Genomic DNA, 15,431 nt, shown 5'->3' with positions numbered 1-15,431 from the left:
TAACTTTTTGGTTTGGTTTTCTAGCCATACGGCAGGAGTTGAGTAGAATCAGTACAACATAATGATTGCAAAGCATTTGGACGGTACTAAGAATGCTAGGAAGATCGGATCATTTCTAAGTGTACCAAGGTCATGCAAGATGGTGAGAGAGGACACCGGCACTGTCTTTGTTCTTACACCCTTTTTATTAGCAGACTCAGCACACTTTGAAGCTTGCTGCTGCCTTGGATTCGCTTCATTTTAAAAGTCTTAATCTAAAGATTATTAAATTTTAAATTTCCGGATTTTTTAGATTTCATCTGACACTGCACATTGGATTTGTCAGCCTTTTTTGTATTTTGTATTTGCTTATTTAAATGTATTACCTTTCTTTTTAGTAGTAGATAAGAACACACGTGAACCATTTGCTTTTGATAGGTGACTTCAAAGTAATTTTACTAGTAGTCTGCAATGTAAATGAAGATCCTTTGCCAACAGAAACGTATTGAGGCATCACCAGAAGAGAGACATGTTTAGTTGTCAGCCAACAAGTTCTTTGTCTCAGAGTTATCACAATATTAAAAAATGGTACGTCAGTGCATCACAGTATCTGTGTTCATATTGGTAATAAACTGTTTATTGTCCACATGGCCCTGCCTTTCTTTGTTTCTTTTGTCCCTTGAGCTCCTGCACTTTTAGGTCACTTGGGTTGGCAATCAGGGGAAGGTGACTGAGGATCACTGAGGATCACTCTGCCTGGCCAGCGCTGCAGAGCATGAGGAGAGAACCTGAGTTCGTGGCTGAGTTCATGGCTGGTGCAGTGGCCACAGCTCTGCCTTCTCTCACAGCGAGACGTGGCTCTCACCTGCCCAGCCCTCTCTCATCGCCAGCTGAGCACCACCTCCTGCAGCCAGGCTGCCACAACCTCGGCAGCTTCTTGCCAAAGTCAGTGAGGGAGAGTGGCCTACAGCTCTTCTCGGGCCACGACCACGTGTCCCACTGCATCTTCAGCCATCACAGGTCCCATCACCTGCACTCCTTCAGGCTTCCAGTAGTAAAAGGGAGGTGTTTATGCAGAACAAGGCTACCAAAGGCATTAGGAGGATGCAAGGTGAAATCACTGGCACGACACTGCTGACTAGAGGCATAAGGGAAATCATTTGTTAATCTTGTGCAGGTCTTGAGCATTATCCAAGATAAGTATACAGGAATACAGGACACCAAACACTTAACAGCACATACCCCATCATATCTTTCAGGTCATACAGTTTTTTCTTTACAGCCATTATTTCCAACAGCAAAATCTTGGGAATTTCTGCTTAATTTAGTTTGGCACAAGCTTTACGTGGCAGTCATCTTGATACCATCTTCTTGAAAACTTTGTGCAAAAGGCAAGAGATTGGAGCTCAGCTACTGAAATCTGTCAAATATTTTCCAAGCTCCTTTCCTTGTTCAGGCTTTCATGAAGATTTTGTTTTAAAAGCCAGGCCCCAGAAATGATTTTGGGAGCAGAGCCTGGTGCAGCAGCCCAGGAGGGGCTATGTTTGTCCACCTGCTTGCATCCCCCAGGCCTCTTGGAGCAGTGCAGCAGGCAGGAGGGACTGCTGGCCAGCTACAGGAGACCCAGGAGAGAAGGCAGGATGGGTTGTGCTTGGTAGTTAGCTGTAAAATGTTAACTGTGTTGTTTTGGGGACCATGGCATGTTCTTCAGTGCTCTTCAAAGCAGCCTAATCTGCCTTTTAGAAATCAGTCTTTTTTACAGTGTGGTTATGCTGTACATTAAATATGGGAGAAACGGGAGTAATCTGAGTTTAATGCAGTGGTGAGCTGCAGACTGAGCCTGATGTTTGTTAGATGTTTAATGCCAGCAGAAGGCAAGAGAGAGGTTAAACAGTGGGATAAAGATTTCCACATGGGAACTAAAGCAGACAGACACCCATGTGCACTGGAGAATGGCAACCCCAGGACCACAAGGAGTCTCTCCAGTATGAAGAACACAGACAAGCATCAGTAACAGCAGAGATCAGAACGCTCTGTTGTATAAATCTCTTACAGTAGCTCATGCGTTTCCTAATTATAACCCCATTAATGGCATACCTGATGATGGCAAGCCCTTTTCAAAACTGCTGCCTCTCAGATCACAACCATTCTGTGAAATTGTCCCATAATCCTAATTAAGCTGCAGGAAGCTGGTGCCTGGCACCGTTCACATTTTCACTTGGAATGTGGCATTATGCCTAAGGTCAGTAATAACCATGTTGTAATTTGGGCTGAGTGTACAGCCTGGATATGTTGTGCCCCTCTGTTAACATCAGCCAGCTGCTGTAAATTGGTTTTTTTACTTTCTTCCTCCACCTTTGCAGGTCTTGTGTAACTAAGACATAATAAGCTGAAGTTTGCACAAGGCCACTTAATAGCAGTGGGAGCAAGGTGCGAGGGGTGGAAGGGGAAGGTTGGGTGACAGGGGCACGGGAGCAGTCCTGGCATCACAAGCACTTTGCTGGTTCCCAGTGACCTACAGCTCCAGTGTCAGGGATGGACAAGGTGGCTTATTTTCAGTAATGGCACTGCCAGAGGATTTCCCCCTCCCAGACAGTAATTTGGTTTGCCAGTTGCCTCTGTAGACAAGGGTGTCCTTTCATAGTGGGCCTGCTGAGCTACTGCTACAGGGCATAACAGAGGCATTTTACATAGCAGAAAGCTAAGGGGACATTAATCTCCACTCTGACCTGTCATATAATTCCTTCTTGCCAGAGCATTAGTGTGCCCACACAACGAAGGAGTTCTGGATCAATTTTTTAGCAAAGGGAATAAAATTGTACACAGCCCTGACATACTTTTTACCCAGACCCAAACGCTCTGTGGTTATGGAAAAAAACCACCTGCCAACATTACTGGTAGTAGCAAGGACAAGTGTCCACAGGGAGGACAGGATCACAGCCTTCTCCAGCAGCACCCATACACACTGGAACTCAGCTCATACTGCACATATGCAGGCACTGCAGGCTTCCAGCCACTTCAAATTCCAGCTGAGATGGACAGTGCAAATCAGGAGGGCTGTGGGGCTGCCCAGGCTAAGCAAGCTGGGACCATGATAGAAATACTGATGGGAGGCAGGTTAAGAAGCAGTTGACAATTTTGGCTGGCCCCTGTTCACATCATAGCCTCTGTGTCAGGCTAGGCTAGTAATCCGTATACCACGTAGGTGACTGCATCGTGAAACAGCTGAGTAAGGGAACTACAGCGTAAGGTCACTCATCAAAGAGGATAAGGACAATAGTCAAATCAAGGAAGATAGCATAATCTTTATTATGGTTTTTATATTAACTTGCTAAGTGGGACAGGAGAGTTGAGGAACAGCTGCTAAGGACATAGGAAGTTGAATACGTGATCAGAGTGCCAGCAGCACTGAAGTAAATTAATAAAAAACTGAGGATCCCTGATACAAATAAGGTAATCAAAGTTCCTACATCAATGACTCTTCCTCTGGGAGAAAAGCAGCTTTAATAATTAAGACATGATGACTTAACTATGTTCTTCACTGAGGAACTCATGAAGGCTGAAGTGTTCGAGGAAGCCCAATTCTTCCTTTTCTTATCCAAAAGCACAAAACCATATCTGTGAATAAACTGGTATTCAGCCCCTGTATTACAAAGGATCTTGCTCTGCTGAGCATTCCTGGGTATTTATTTACCCATTGGCCAAAATCATATGGGTGAGAAAAATGGAGGAAGGGGAAATGGAGGAGGAGGAACCCAAATTGCAGCAGGCTAGCTTGGCTGTGTGCCAGGCTAGTGAATGGACAGACTGGCTCACTGGATCCAGTGCTTCTGGAGCAGGGAAAAAAATTGTGTTTATTGAGGAAATCAGGCTTTCCAGATCTAATTGAATACTTTGAGAGACTGATGAGACTGCACAACAATCCGTTTCTTTGTTACAGCCATGGATTTCCAGAAGAAACAAAATACTGATAGAGGGCTAGGAGGCAAGAGCACCTATGCTGATCTCTCTTTTAACCACTTAGTAAGGAAAGAAATACTTTGCCAGCTTTCCAGGGTACTGGGAAGATACTGATGATACAGAATTATTGAGGATAGCCACAAGTTTATTGTTGGAGAAGACAGGCAGGAAAGATTTGTGTCTTCCAGTTGGCAGAAATGACAGAAATGACAGAAATGACAGATGAAGGTCAATAGCACCAAGTAAGAGATGTAGGGAAAGAAACAGCCCCATCCTTACATTCCATCCTCTTAACACCATCAGTGACAATTTTATACAGCTGGAGTATCATATGCTTCCCAAATGCCAAGTCAGTGCCCCTTGAATGACAGAAGAAAAAAATTACCATTATTATGAAAGCAGTTAGGAACAAATACCACCACAGCATCTCTACATCTTCCCTGACACACCGTCCTAAATCCCATGCACAGAGAGGGGTATAATATAGAGATCAAGAAAAGTGATCAGGAGTGCTAAAAATCTTGACAAGGAACAATTAAAACTAGAAACTCTCCACTCCCAGAAGTGGCTTACAGTGGGGAAATGGATGAGAAACATGAAGTTATGGATATGGTTGAAAAGGTCAATGAGAAAGGACCAGCCAGTTTCTCCAGAGGCACATCCATGCTGCTGATCAGGGCAGCGGGTGGAAGACTAACGGAAGGATTTCTCCCTGCCCCAGTTCAGGTCTGTCAGTTTGCTACAGCGAGTATTAGATCCTCATGGAAATGCATTCAAAAAGGTTTAGACAAAGCACTGGAATAAGGTCAAACAGCAGCTACTAAAATAATGATACAAATATACAAAAATATAAACATATTTCATTGAATATACAAAATCTCTGTTACTAGCAATTATCAGAAGATTATTAGATTAGACAAGACATTGAACAAAAGGCACCCTTATGTTCTCCAGAGAGTATCATTTACTACTGCATGCCAGTCCTCCCTGCCTCCACAGTCCTGTGCATGCAGAGCATCCACTTCTAATCTGGCATCAGGAGAAACCAGTCCTAAACTACACACACACACACACACACACACGGTCACATGTAACACACAGCAAACATTCTCCACTGCAGACCAGGCCAAAACTCAGGCTTGGGCACATGTGCCCCAGGAAGTTAATTCAAAGCCTAGGCCAAAGGTTCACCTATCATAATTCACTCTAACCTAGCTTCTGAGGGTTACATATACAAATATCCTTTATTAATCAGTAGTCTAAAATAGTGCATTCAATTGCTTCATTGTCACACTCATCCTCTTGGTCTAAGCAGCATACACCAACCTTAATTCAGCACACACAAAGATCCTCCCATTTCTGCAGAAAACTGAAGTCATGTAGATGAAAAACACACCCCACTGCCACAGGCGGACCAGCCCGTTAGCTTTCCTTTGCCAGCTTGCACAGTCTCTTAACCCTTGAGTAAGGACCAATAGAGTCATCAAAAACAAAGTCCCACAGAACTCGAATCCAGGACTGGTGATGTGGGAGGTTATCATAATATTCTGCTGCAATCTTCTTCACCTGGAAGAAGAAGAGAGAGAACGAGCTGTTTAGTTGCACAGCGTCAGGTGCGTTTCAGCCTTCACATTCAGATCTGATAGCACAGCCATAACCTGAAGTTACCTGTTACTGCTTGTGAGCTTCTGAAGTTCAGCCAAATGAGATGTACTTAAATGCATTTAGATACTTCTTGCAGATTTCTGATGTAATTTTTGCCTCACAGTGTCAGAATTTGAAAGATGTTGGATCGCTGCCTTCAGTCAGAACTATTTTGTCTCATTTTGGAAGTGGTGGGACCTCCACAATGAAATGCCTTATCCACCTAACCAATTGCTAAGACTCCAACACAACTGTATTTAAAGCCCTAGTACTGCCACTTGTAATAGTTTTCTCTTGAGGGTTCTGGGTAAGAGAGAAATACCAGTTGAGAAAATACCAGACACAGCCTTGCCCACACTTCATTTTCTTTCCTCCATTTTGCTACTGTGATGCAAATCCAAGACAGGTTCCTCCAGCAGGCAGAGGAAATCACAGGGGTGGCCTGTTCTCTCCATAAAAAGATCATAAATCTAATAAAATTTCATCCCTGTTACAAATCCCCAAGTCTTAAGACTGCTGCCATCAGAGAAGCACTGTGCATCATTGGAGTGGTGCTTGTAAGTGGGACTAAGGACAGAACCAGAGGACAAAGAAGTTTCAAAGTTGGCGGGTTCAGGGGACTATGAGGATTCCCAAGTTATCAGTTATTATTCCTGCTCCACCCAGATGCTCTGTTTTTTTAACACACAAAGCAGCAGAGTCTGTTAACTATCGTACACTTGCACCTAACTGCTTGGGCATGGTTTTATTGCAGCTCCACCTCCTAGGCAAACAAAGCTCTAGAATAGAGTAGTTTGTCTTGCTGGACAGCATGACTTCTCTCTTTAAAAACCCAGCAGAACTTTAAAGCCACCTATGCTGAGCACAGTGCAGAGTTCCAGTGAAGATAAAAAGGTTTACAGAGAAATTGCCATCCAGCAGGAGGGTCTCATCAGCACCTGAGGTGTAATGGTGGAATCTTAACACAGAATTGTGACTGTGAAGAGGTAAGAATCCCAGCAAAAGTTAAATTATAAGCCAGTATGGCTCACTGCTAATTACCTCATTAATTCGGCTTACTAGCAGACACTCCTCTGTGAGGTAGGTTGGGTAACGTACAAGAGTCATTAAGATGTTTTACCTCTGTACCTCTGCCCCTACACACTCTTGGTGCTGGTGGCATGGTAGTGCTGTGCTGGACATGGAAGATTCAGTTCAGGTCTGGCTGTATTCTGTCTTTCACTGAATACCTCTGACTTCCCAATAATTTCCTCTATCCTGCTTTAAAGCATTACTTTGTACTTCAAAAGTAATTAATTTTCAATGGGATTCAGACAATATCAGGATTTCCCCTTAAAGGTATTTGTCAATGATTGGAAGAAAGGCAATTTCCAGGCACCAGGTAAGATCTCTGGAGATGCACATTTAGTTCCCTGTACTCCTTCTGTAACCACAGTCAGAAATAATTGAATCTGGGTGTGAATCCTCCCTTTTCCCAGGTGGGAAAAGGAATAGCCACAGAATGAGAGGGAGGACTATTTTAACAGTAAGCTCCCTCAAATGAAGGCCACTCAGTAGGAGTGATGCAAACACAAAAAGAGTCTCAGATACCCAGCCCCAAAAGCTTTACTACAGCTCTGACAGGGTCATTTCCTATCACATTGCTTCTTAGACCTTGCCTCCTACCTCCGTTTTAGAAGTTCTGCCTGAATTTTGACTTTCAGCAGCAATTCAGCCCTCACCTATGCTAGTCAAGTTCATATGGTGAGTCTACAATTCCTCTTTTCTCCAAAGGCCCCATATATTTCTTGCCCACTGAACCAGACATATTTTCTCAGCTGTTTACATTATTGTGCAGAGCTCTTGATCTTAAATTCTGACCACTACAAGAGCTTCACCTTCATGAAGTTTTTCTGTATTACCCCATGGAAGTGGAAGGCTGGGGATTCGTAGAAACCAATTCAGCTCCTAAGAACAATGTCTCAGGTAGCAGCAGCTGTGTCCTCTGGCTCCACAGGCTAACTAAAAATTACCCCAGGGACAATATAGGAAAAAATGGCTCAGAGAAGAGGCCAATAAACAGCCTGCCTACATTCAGCCCAATAGTTTCTGCAAACGTGAACAGCAGTGTAGTCTGGGCATATTCCTGAAGAGCTCAGGTGGACACAACATGTGTGTCTGAAAACTTTCACTTTGATGCATTCCATACACATATTCTGCAGTTGGATTGCAGACTTAAAACAGGCATGTAGAATACAAGTATTCTTTGACAATTAGGATGATTAATCAAAATACCCAGCAGTAAATTTTAAAGGAGCTCACACACACAATATGCTGGAGGCAGGCAGCCCAGCCATGGCTGGCAAGCTGCTGGCCAGCATCAGGTGGTGGAGCAGTTGTTTGTTCCTCAAGAGTGCTTGTTCAGTGCCTTCCCACAGAGTATGGTGGTAGCTCGTTTTGGATGAGGAGGTCACAAGAGATGACCAGGGGCTTGCACTGGAGTGTGGCAGCCCAGATCAGCAGTGGGACAGCGATTCACACCTACACGAAGTGTTTCTTGGCTCTGCTTGGTTTTGTGTCCAGCAGCGCCTTGTGCAGGAAGGCAGGCACCACTTACACGGTCTTTGTGCTCTGGCCAGGACAACTGTATGAAATGTTCAGAAACACTGGAGAAGAGAAGGTAAAGTGCAGTAAGGAATGGAGAAAAGAGAAAATTTAATTAATCTAGTTAGAGGGAGGACTTCTGAAATATTTTCTTATGGAAAAGATAAGGAAAATTGTTCCCATTTTGCTTTCACGTGGCAAGAAAGAATTTTAGAAGTGGTTTCTCTCGTATAATGGATCCGCAAAAGTTTCCCAACAAAAACATCTCATTTGTTGTAATTTCCTTCAGCATCTCCATATGTAAAACAGAATTATCTCCTTATCTACCAGAAAATATGAGTGGTGGGAGGGCAGAAAGTAATTGGGGTTTAATGCAGATTCTCTTTTAAATGCAGTATCATATAAGGAGTGGCTGAGGAAGCTGTGTTTGTTTAGCCTGGAGAAAAGGAGGCTCAGGGGAGCCTTTATCACTGTCCACAACTGCCTGAAAGGATGTTGTAGCAAGGTGGGGGTTGCTTTCTTCTCCCAGGCAACCAGCACCAAGACAAGAGGAAATTACCTCAAGCTGTTTCATAGGAGATTCAAATTGGACATCAGGAAGAATTCTTTGCTGAAAGAGTTCTCAAGCATTGGAACAGGCTGCCTAGGGAAGTGGTGGAGTCACCATCCCTGGAAGTGTTCAAGAAATGACTTGATGTGGCACTAAGTGCTATGGTTAAGTTGATATGGTGATGTTCAGTCCAAGTTTGGACCCGATGATCTTGGAGAGCTTTTCTAACCTTAAGGATTCTATGATTTTATGATTTTATATTTATTAAGTATGTTTGAGGCTGGAAGAGACACCCTCTGTGTCAGATTCTGGGTGCAGTACAAAACCTGAGGATGGCAATTTCCAGGTAGCAAGTTTTGCAGACAGATCATAGATTGTCTTAAAAGAGGATGGCACTGTGACAAAGTATTCCTAAATCCTGCTCCTCAAGCTTTCCATAGTGTACTGTAGATGGTCCCTTTGCTTCAATTCCTCCCACCCTTCCTCCTTACAAATCTCAGCTGTAAGTCTTAACTCATTGCTAGCTTGTGAATGGAAGTTACCAGGGAAGGATAACAAGAGATCACAAAGTCTGCAAGACAATTACTAGGCACTTAGCACCTGATATATTGAGGCTTTTCTTCAAATAGCTCAAAGTGGTAGGGTAAGAAATCACATCTTTTAGACTGAAACTTTGCTTCTGATTTTGTGCTTGTAGAGCACATTGATAGGACCCAAATCCTACTCCATCATATCTGATAAGCAAAAGAGTTAAACCCAGCCTAGTATTGCAGCACAGTTGTTACAAACTCTTTGTCCTGGGGCTACAGAGAAACTAGAGATCCTTACAACATGAAACTGTACAATCATGTTTAGAATTCTAGAAGGCATATAACAGGTGTTCCCTCTACAGTCCTGTAACCCCACCAGGGGCTGGGGGGCACTCAAGCCAGCCCTCCTGGCCATTGTAGGGTTAATGAAATCTGCAATTCAAACCCAGCACATCTACCATGTTTTCCAGTCTTGTCTGTCCAATAAATCTGGTTTCATACCGTGTCTTTTCCTTTTCCCACAAGCTTAATGAGTAACTAGTTTGCCTCCGGTAACACTGCTGCTTTGTTGCAACTTCTAGGATCAGTAGTGAGTTCCTCCTTCTCCAGTCTCCTGTCTCCATAAGTATATTCAATCCTTCATATAATGAAGAATGGATCTTTTTTAATCATTTGGTAAATAATGCAATTTTTATAGTTATAAGAGTTCATGCAAAAACTAATTTAGTTCTAAGTCTATAGGGGTGTTTTTTTAGAGCAGGTCCTTCATTACCATGTTAAATTTCATGGTCTCTTGTGTAATCTCTTATTATACTAGAGGGACAAGTTCTTGCTGCACACCCATGTCACTCATCTTTAATATCCATAAACTTATGAGCACAGCCTAATTCTTCCTCTTTCAAATCTGTCATACTCCTAGGGTAAAGGTCTTTCCAGCAGCAAACACATTACTCAGAACGTTCTGAATGACACACCTGTAACAAAGGACAAAGCTGAATTTACTTTCCTGATAAGCAAGCTGAAGAGCCAGTTACTTTCCAAGATTAAGATCCAGTTATTCTCTAATCCCATTTCTCCCCTGCACTCAATCATGCAGGAACCAAATAAAGATCTTTATTCCACTTTCTACTTGTCAATGATTAAAAATAAAAATAGCCTAACTGAGAGGTCATCCATATTACACAATTCAATTATTACAAGTTCAAGTGCCTAAAAGACAAGATCTGAAAAAACTAGACCTTTGCTGAGTGAAGAATTTGCTGGGAGGTTAAGCAGTGTAGAATAAACTGAGGTTTCCTACCTGTTATGGAGTTCAAGGTTGAAAGCTAACCAGCAAGGATCTGTTTCCTTACTTCTTTCCACCAAAGAGGTGGAGATATTTTTTTCTCGTTTTGCAGAAAAGAAATGTTTTAATGGACAAAGGATTTTCTACAGTAACTGTTTTGCCAAAGAATTTTCACTTTTTAATAGAATTTTTAACTGCAATTAATCACTTGTCAAAGACTCCAAGTGTTCAATATAGTTCTGGAAGGTAACAGTGATTGACAAGTCTGGTGTCTCCTCCACCAGCAGGACAAGCCTCTGTTTCGCCCAAGAGCAAAACACACAGGAACACAAGCCCATGAAATTCCATTGACAGGTCTATCTTCTTTACACAGGAGGGCAGATACTTCCAGCTGCTGCACTGCCTCAAGGAATTAGGCTGAACTATTTGTGATGTGGGTGGAGAAGAGCTTTTCAGGTCTCAATCAGGTCTGGAGCAACAGTCCCAGCAAGTTCAATTAGTCACTCACCTCCCTTGTGCAGGATACAGAGCTAACCTCCTTCTCTTCCTCTATTTACATTTCGGTAATCTAAGTATCTAAGCCTATCTAACAAGTCTGAACATTTGAAACTAAAGCTAAGCCCATGCACTTCCCAGATGAACTATCAGGTGTATCAGTGATGGGAGTGCCTGACAGGAGAACTTCACATCTGAGTGTGGGCTGCTGTACCAGCTGCTCTGTGCCTCGCCAGGAACAGGCAGCTTCTCCAGGACAGATCCCCAGCACCAAAGGTGGTGAATGAAAACAGAACTGCAGGCACTATAGAGGCTTCCCACTCTCTTCTATGCCACAAGAAAACCTCCCCTTGATTTGAATCTCCTCTCAGACAGCATTTCTGTGATGAAGAACATTACTCCATACAGCAGGGTTTGCTTGGATATACCATCACACAAGTTGTACGTGCTATTCAGTAGCAGGGAGGTCACAGCTACTGAACCTCAGACTCCTCAGCTCTACCTCCACCTCATGAGGATATTGCAGTAGTAGTCCCCAACTCTGCATCAGCCCAGAGACAGAAGACGTTTCCTTCCTACTGTGCCAGAGAATTTATATGTAGGAGTAATACTGCGAAGTCACGTACCTCCGACACCGTGAGCACCTGCTGAGGAACCCTCATATTAAAACGCACAAGAGCAGCTACATACCTGGAGGGAGATTGAAAACCTTTCCTAGACACCTGGGCTTTGCAAATTTGATTCCCACAACTGATAAAACATACACAAAAAGGGGTTTGCCTTTCAAAGGAGGAAAGCCACAGCACTTTCCCAGTGACAGACCAGGCCTCTTTAGTTTCTGTGGGTGGGGCAGCAGAGCTAAAACGAGTCATGGAGAGCAGGGCTTTGTTTTCTAGTGCCATTTGTGTCAGGCTGGAACACGCCCCAATACTTATGTCATCTCAAAAATAGAAAAGCTTCTCTTTGATGTTAATCAAGCAATATAGGTAGCAGATTGATTATTAGACAAATTTCAAGTAGTAATTGCCACCTGCCTCCCTTTAGATGGGCCTTTAAACTTTCAAGGGGTTGTAACTTCTGGGCTGAGAGATGTAAATGGAGAAATTTAGAGCCTTGTTGGAGGATTTTATCATGCTAAAAGTATTTCTCAAGCCCTCTGAGGGTCAGATGTTCTCGTTTGCATCAAAAAAACTAGATAGTACAGCACTTCGACAACCATTTCTCTCAATATCTGGCTTAAAATTAACTAGAAACAAATCCAAAAAGCTTTCTTCTTTTTTTTTTTAACTTTTTTTTTTCTTGAATTGATCAATTGCTATGATTTGGAGTGTTTTCTTTGGGACAGTTTATCAGCTTTTATAAAAATCTAACTCATGCATACTTATGCCATACTTACCATGGGCAATCTGCATCCAGGAATGCTGGGGAAGTCATGATGCTCCATGTGGTATCCTACATTAAAGGTGAGCCAGTTCAGAGGTCCATAATAAGAGTATGTCTCATAGCCTTTTAAGAACATGTAGTGTTCTGCTATGAAGTGCCCAGAAATGGGATGTAAACCCAAGCAAAGAATTGTACCTGCTATTAAATAAATAACAGGTTTGAGTCCCCAAAGGTAGTAAATGATAAGGTCTACAGAAAACTGTACAAGAGCATTGAAAATTTCCATCTGTGTAATCGCTTTGGGGTTCACATACAGTGGCCTCAGACTGTAGAAGAGAGGCTGGAGGAAAAGCCACAGCAGTTTCCGAAGGGGTGTACAGAAAAACCAGCCTTCGAAGTCTGTGGGAATGTCCACATCCAAGCTGTCCCCTCCCAGGTACCGGTGATGGTCAATGTGGTATTTCTTGAAGGAGGCAGAGTAAGGGATGCCAATCGGCAAGTTGGCAAAGACTGCGAACCACCGGTTCCACTTGGCCTGCTTGTTCCCAAAGGCGACGTTGTGTGAAATATCATGGATGGCTAAGGTCAGCGAATGGTTGATGCAACCCCCAAAACCATAAGCCCAGAAGAAAATCCATTTCCAAGATAAGTCTTTCACCAGGTAGCATGCCAGCAGCTGCATGAAAACCATTCCAGATACAATCCACTTTAAATGTGGATCAGGTCCCATCAGAGTCTTGATCTCTGGATACTTTGCTAGAGGAAAAAATGCAGAGAAAAACTTCATTAGATCATGGTTAGGTAAACACAATCACCACTGGGACTCTGTTTTTGTCACAGTGTATTTGAGGTTCTAGTTTTATAAAATGGTAATTCCAAAGTAGGGTTGCCACTATGATGAAAGTTTTATTAACATATGGGCTCCATTCCCACTTCCAGCATCATATCCAATTGTGATTGATAATGATATATATAGACATATACAGACATATAAAAAAAAAAAATACCCTGATGGTCAATCTGTGGCATCATGTGCCTTCACCACAAGTATTGCTTCACATTATTAGCATGCCAAAACCCACATGATTTAAGCACTAAGAAGCACCTTCTACCAAGTTTTTTATTTCCTTTTGTATTCTGCCCAGATTAGATTTTTTTTTTCCACAAAAGTGATACAACTGCCTTCTTCGCAGCCCTTTTCACACTGCTGCTTCAAACATATTAGCAGAGGAAAGAGAGCCGAGCAACAGGCTCACCAGGTTTTGCTCTGTGGTTAGATGACAAATACAGCATTTAAAAAAAAATTCCTAACTACCGTACATGCTCACAACACATACAACTCTTCACACATGGTAACAACTCATTAATAATATCAGGATTTTTAAGACACAGAAAATTTTTCTCTGTTCCCAAGTCACACACCAAAAACAGGCATAAAAGCCACAAGATAATCACACAACAGCTTCATGAGGCCTCACAACTACAGCAGTGTCAGAGAGACATGGGCTAGGCTTGCCAGGTCTGACATCATGTCAGGCCAGGACTAGCATACTTATCTTTGGTTCCAGCGGCCATTCATCTTCCATTTAAAAGAAAGAAAATACAGAATACAGCTTATCCTCTAGGTGCTGTTCATTGATACACATCTCCTCTTCACAAATCCACACTTCTCACTTCCAGTATTAACTTGCACATGATTTTTTTCTACTGCTTTATGGCTTTTACCCACCTACTACCCTCCTTCCTTTAACTCATACTCTGCATTTCTCAATATTTACAGCTTACACAGATAAGTGCGTAGACAAGTCACTCGCTCTGAACCCTGAGGTTACACAGTGTGTCCTTCAACTCTGATAGGCCCATTTAATGAATAGAAAAGTAAACATCATCTGAGTGTCACAGTATAACACCGATGCTATAAAATCAGATTACAATGACCTACATCTATGCAGCTGTATATGCTATAAACAAATGCTGGAGACGACACACGTAGTTTATGTGACCTTGCAAGCAGCGGCAGGTACTGAGTGCCGGATGCGGAGAAGGTTTTTGTAAAAGTAAACCCTGAGAAGTTTGCTGAAGTTTCAGAGACATGAAATACTACTTCAGGAAGTAGATTGATGTGGTCATACTCTGCAACCATTCCAACAACCTTTGAGCCTGTTGGCCAGCTTTAGCGCAGCTTGACAGAGGTTAGAGATGATAAAGACTAGAGAAGTCCCATAGAAGATGGTGAGAAAAGAGTCATTCCCAATTCTTCTTGTGAGGACAAGGGGGCCAATTTACCATGAGGAATACTCAGGCAAAAGAGAGAATTTTTTAAGTGGTGGGAAATCTATACTAAAAGTTCGTATCTTTCTAAGTCAGTCAAATTTTTTTGATAAAAATCTCTGGAAAGTCCAGAGGGTTGCTGTTTTGCTTCCATTCTTGTTTTCACAGTTTTTTTTAAATTATAGTTTTCACACTAGAAAAATTAACATGTTAAAAATTGTTCTCTGGTACCTGGATATGTACTAAAATTTTACACAAAGTGCTGCTTATTCAAAGTCCACTCTAAAGAATAACTTGATATAATGACCTGGTCAGCAAGACTGTTAAAGATATGCAATTTTATGTAGCTTAATCTCCTGCTTAGGGGGCTCTGTCTGGAACCCAGAAAACTCTTTAGTAAGTCAAACCACCTCAAATGTTCAGTCACACAGCCAGTAGATGTAAGTTACTGAAGTGACAAAAAGAGATGACGAAATGTAAAATAATCAGATCTGTTTGTCAGCCTGGTCAAACTGAGGCTATACTGACCAAAAAAAAATTAAAATTAATGGGATGGGAAAATTGCTTAGAGATGCTTTATATTGTCATTTGCGAATAATGGAAGTTTTTGACCTATTTCTTTCTGTGGCCATCAACAAGGACCACAGATTCCATTTAAGAGATTTCAGAGCAGTTGCTGCCAAACAGCAGCAACAGTGTGTGCAGGCAGCAATGCAGGCAAGTTGCATTTATCACAGGTGACAGCTATTAA

At 42.4% G+C, this 15,431-nt stretch overlaps 2 protein-coding genes across 11 annotated transcripts in view; one reads left to right on the top strand and one right to left on the bottom strand.

Moving 5' to 3' along the window:
• The window catches only part of EVL (Enah/Vasp-like), a 152,006-nt gene extending 151,377 nt beyond the window's left edge, over positions 1–629 (top strand). For 6 of the 7 annotated variants that reach the window (XM_050337167.1, XM_050337168.1, XM_050337171.1 and 3 more), the window contains one exon: positions 25–629. In XM_050337167.1, coding sequence (XP_050193124.1) covers positions 25–62 — 38 coding nt within the window. In that variant the 3' untranslated portion in view covers positions 63–629. The remainder of the gene's footprint in view (positions 1–24) is intronic. The other variant, XM_050337170.1, reaches the window with a different exon arrangement.
• A 583-nt stretch (positions 630–1,212) lies between these two features.
• The window catches only part of DEGS2 (delta 4-desaturase, sphingolipid 2), a 35,548-nt gene continuing 21,329 nt past the window's right edge, over positions 1,213–15,431 (bottom strand). For 3 of the 4 annotated variants that reach the window (XM_050337163.1, XM_050337162.1, XM_050337161.1), the window contains exons 2-3: positions 12,423–13,165; positions 1,213–5,505 (exon numbers count right to left, since the gene is read on the bottom strand). In XM_050337163.1, coding sequence (XP_050193120.1) covers positions 5,362–5,505; positions 12,423–13,139 — 861 coding nt within the window. In that variant the 5' untranslated portion in view covers positions 13,140–13,165 and the 3' untranslated portion in view covers positions 1,213–5,361. The remainder of the gene's footprint in view (positions 5,506–12,422; positions 13,166–15,431) is intronic. The other variant, XR_007631640.1, reaches the window with a different exon arrangement.

This window comes from Myiozetetes cayanensis, unplaced genomic scaffold (genome assembly GCF_022539395.1).
Source record: "Myiozetetes cayanensis isolate MyiCay16 unplaced genomic scaffold, myiCay2020 scf6-25, whole genome shotgun sequence".
NCBI classification, from domain to species: Eukaryota; Metazoa; Chordata; class Aves; order Passeriformes; family Tyrannidae; genus Myiozetetes; species Myiozetetes cayanensis.
This window is presented reverse-complemented; position numbering and strand designations above follow the sequence as displayed.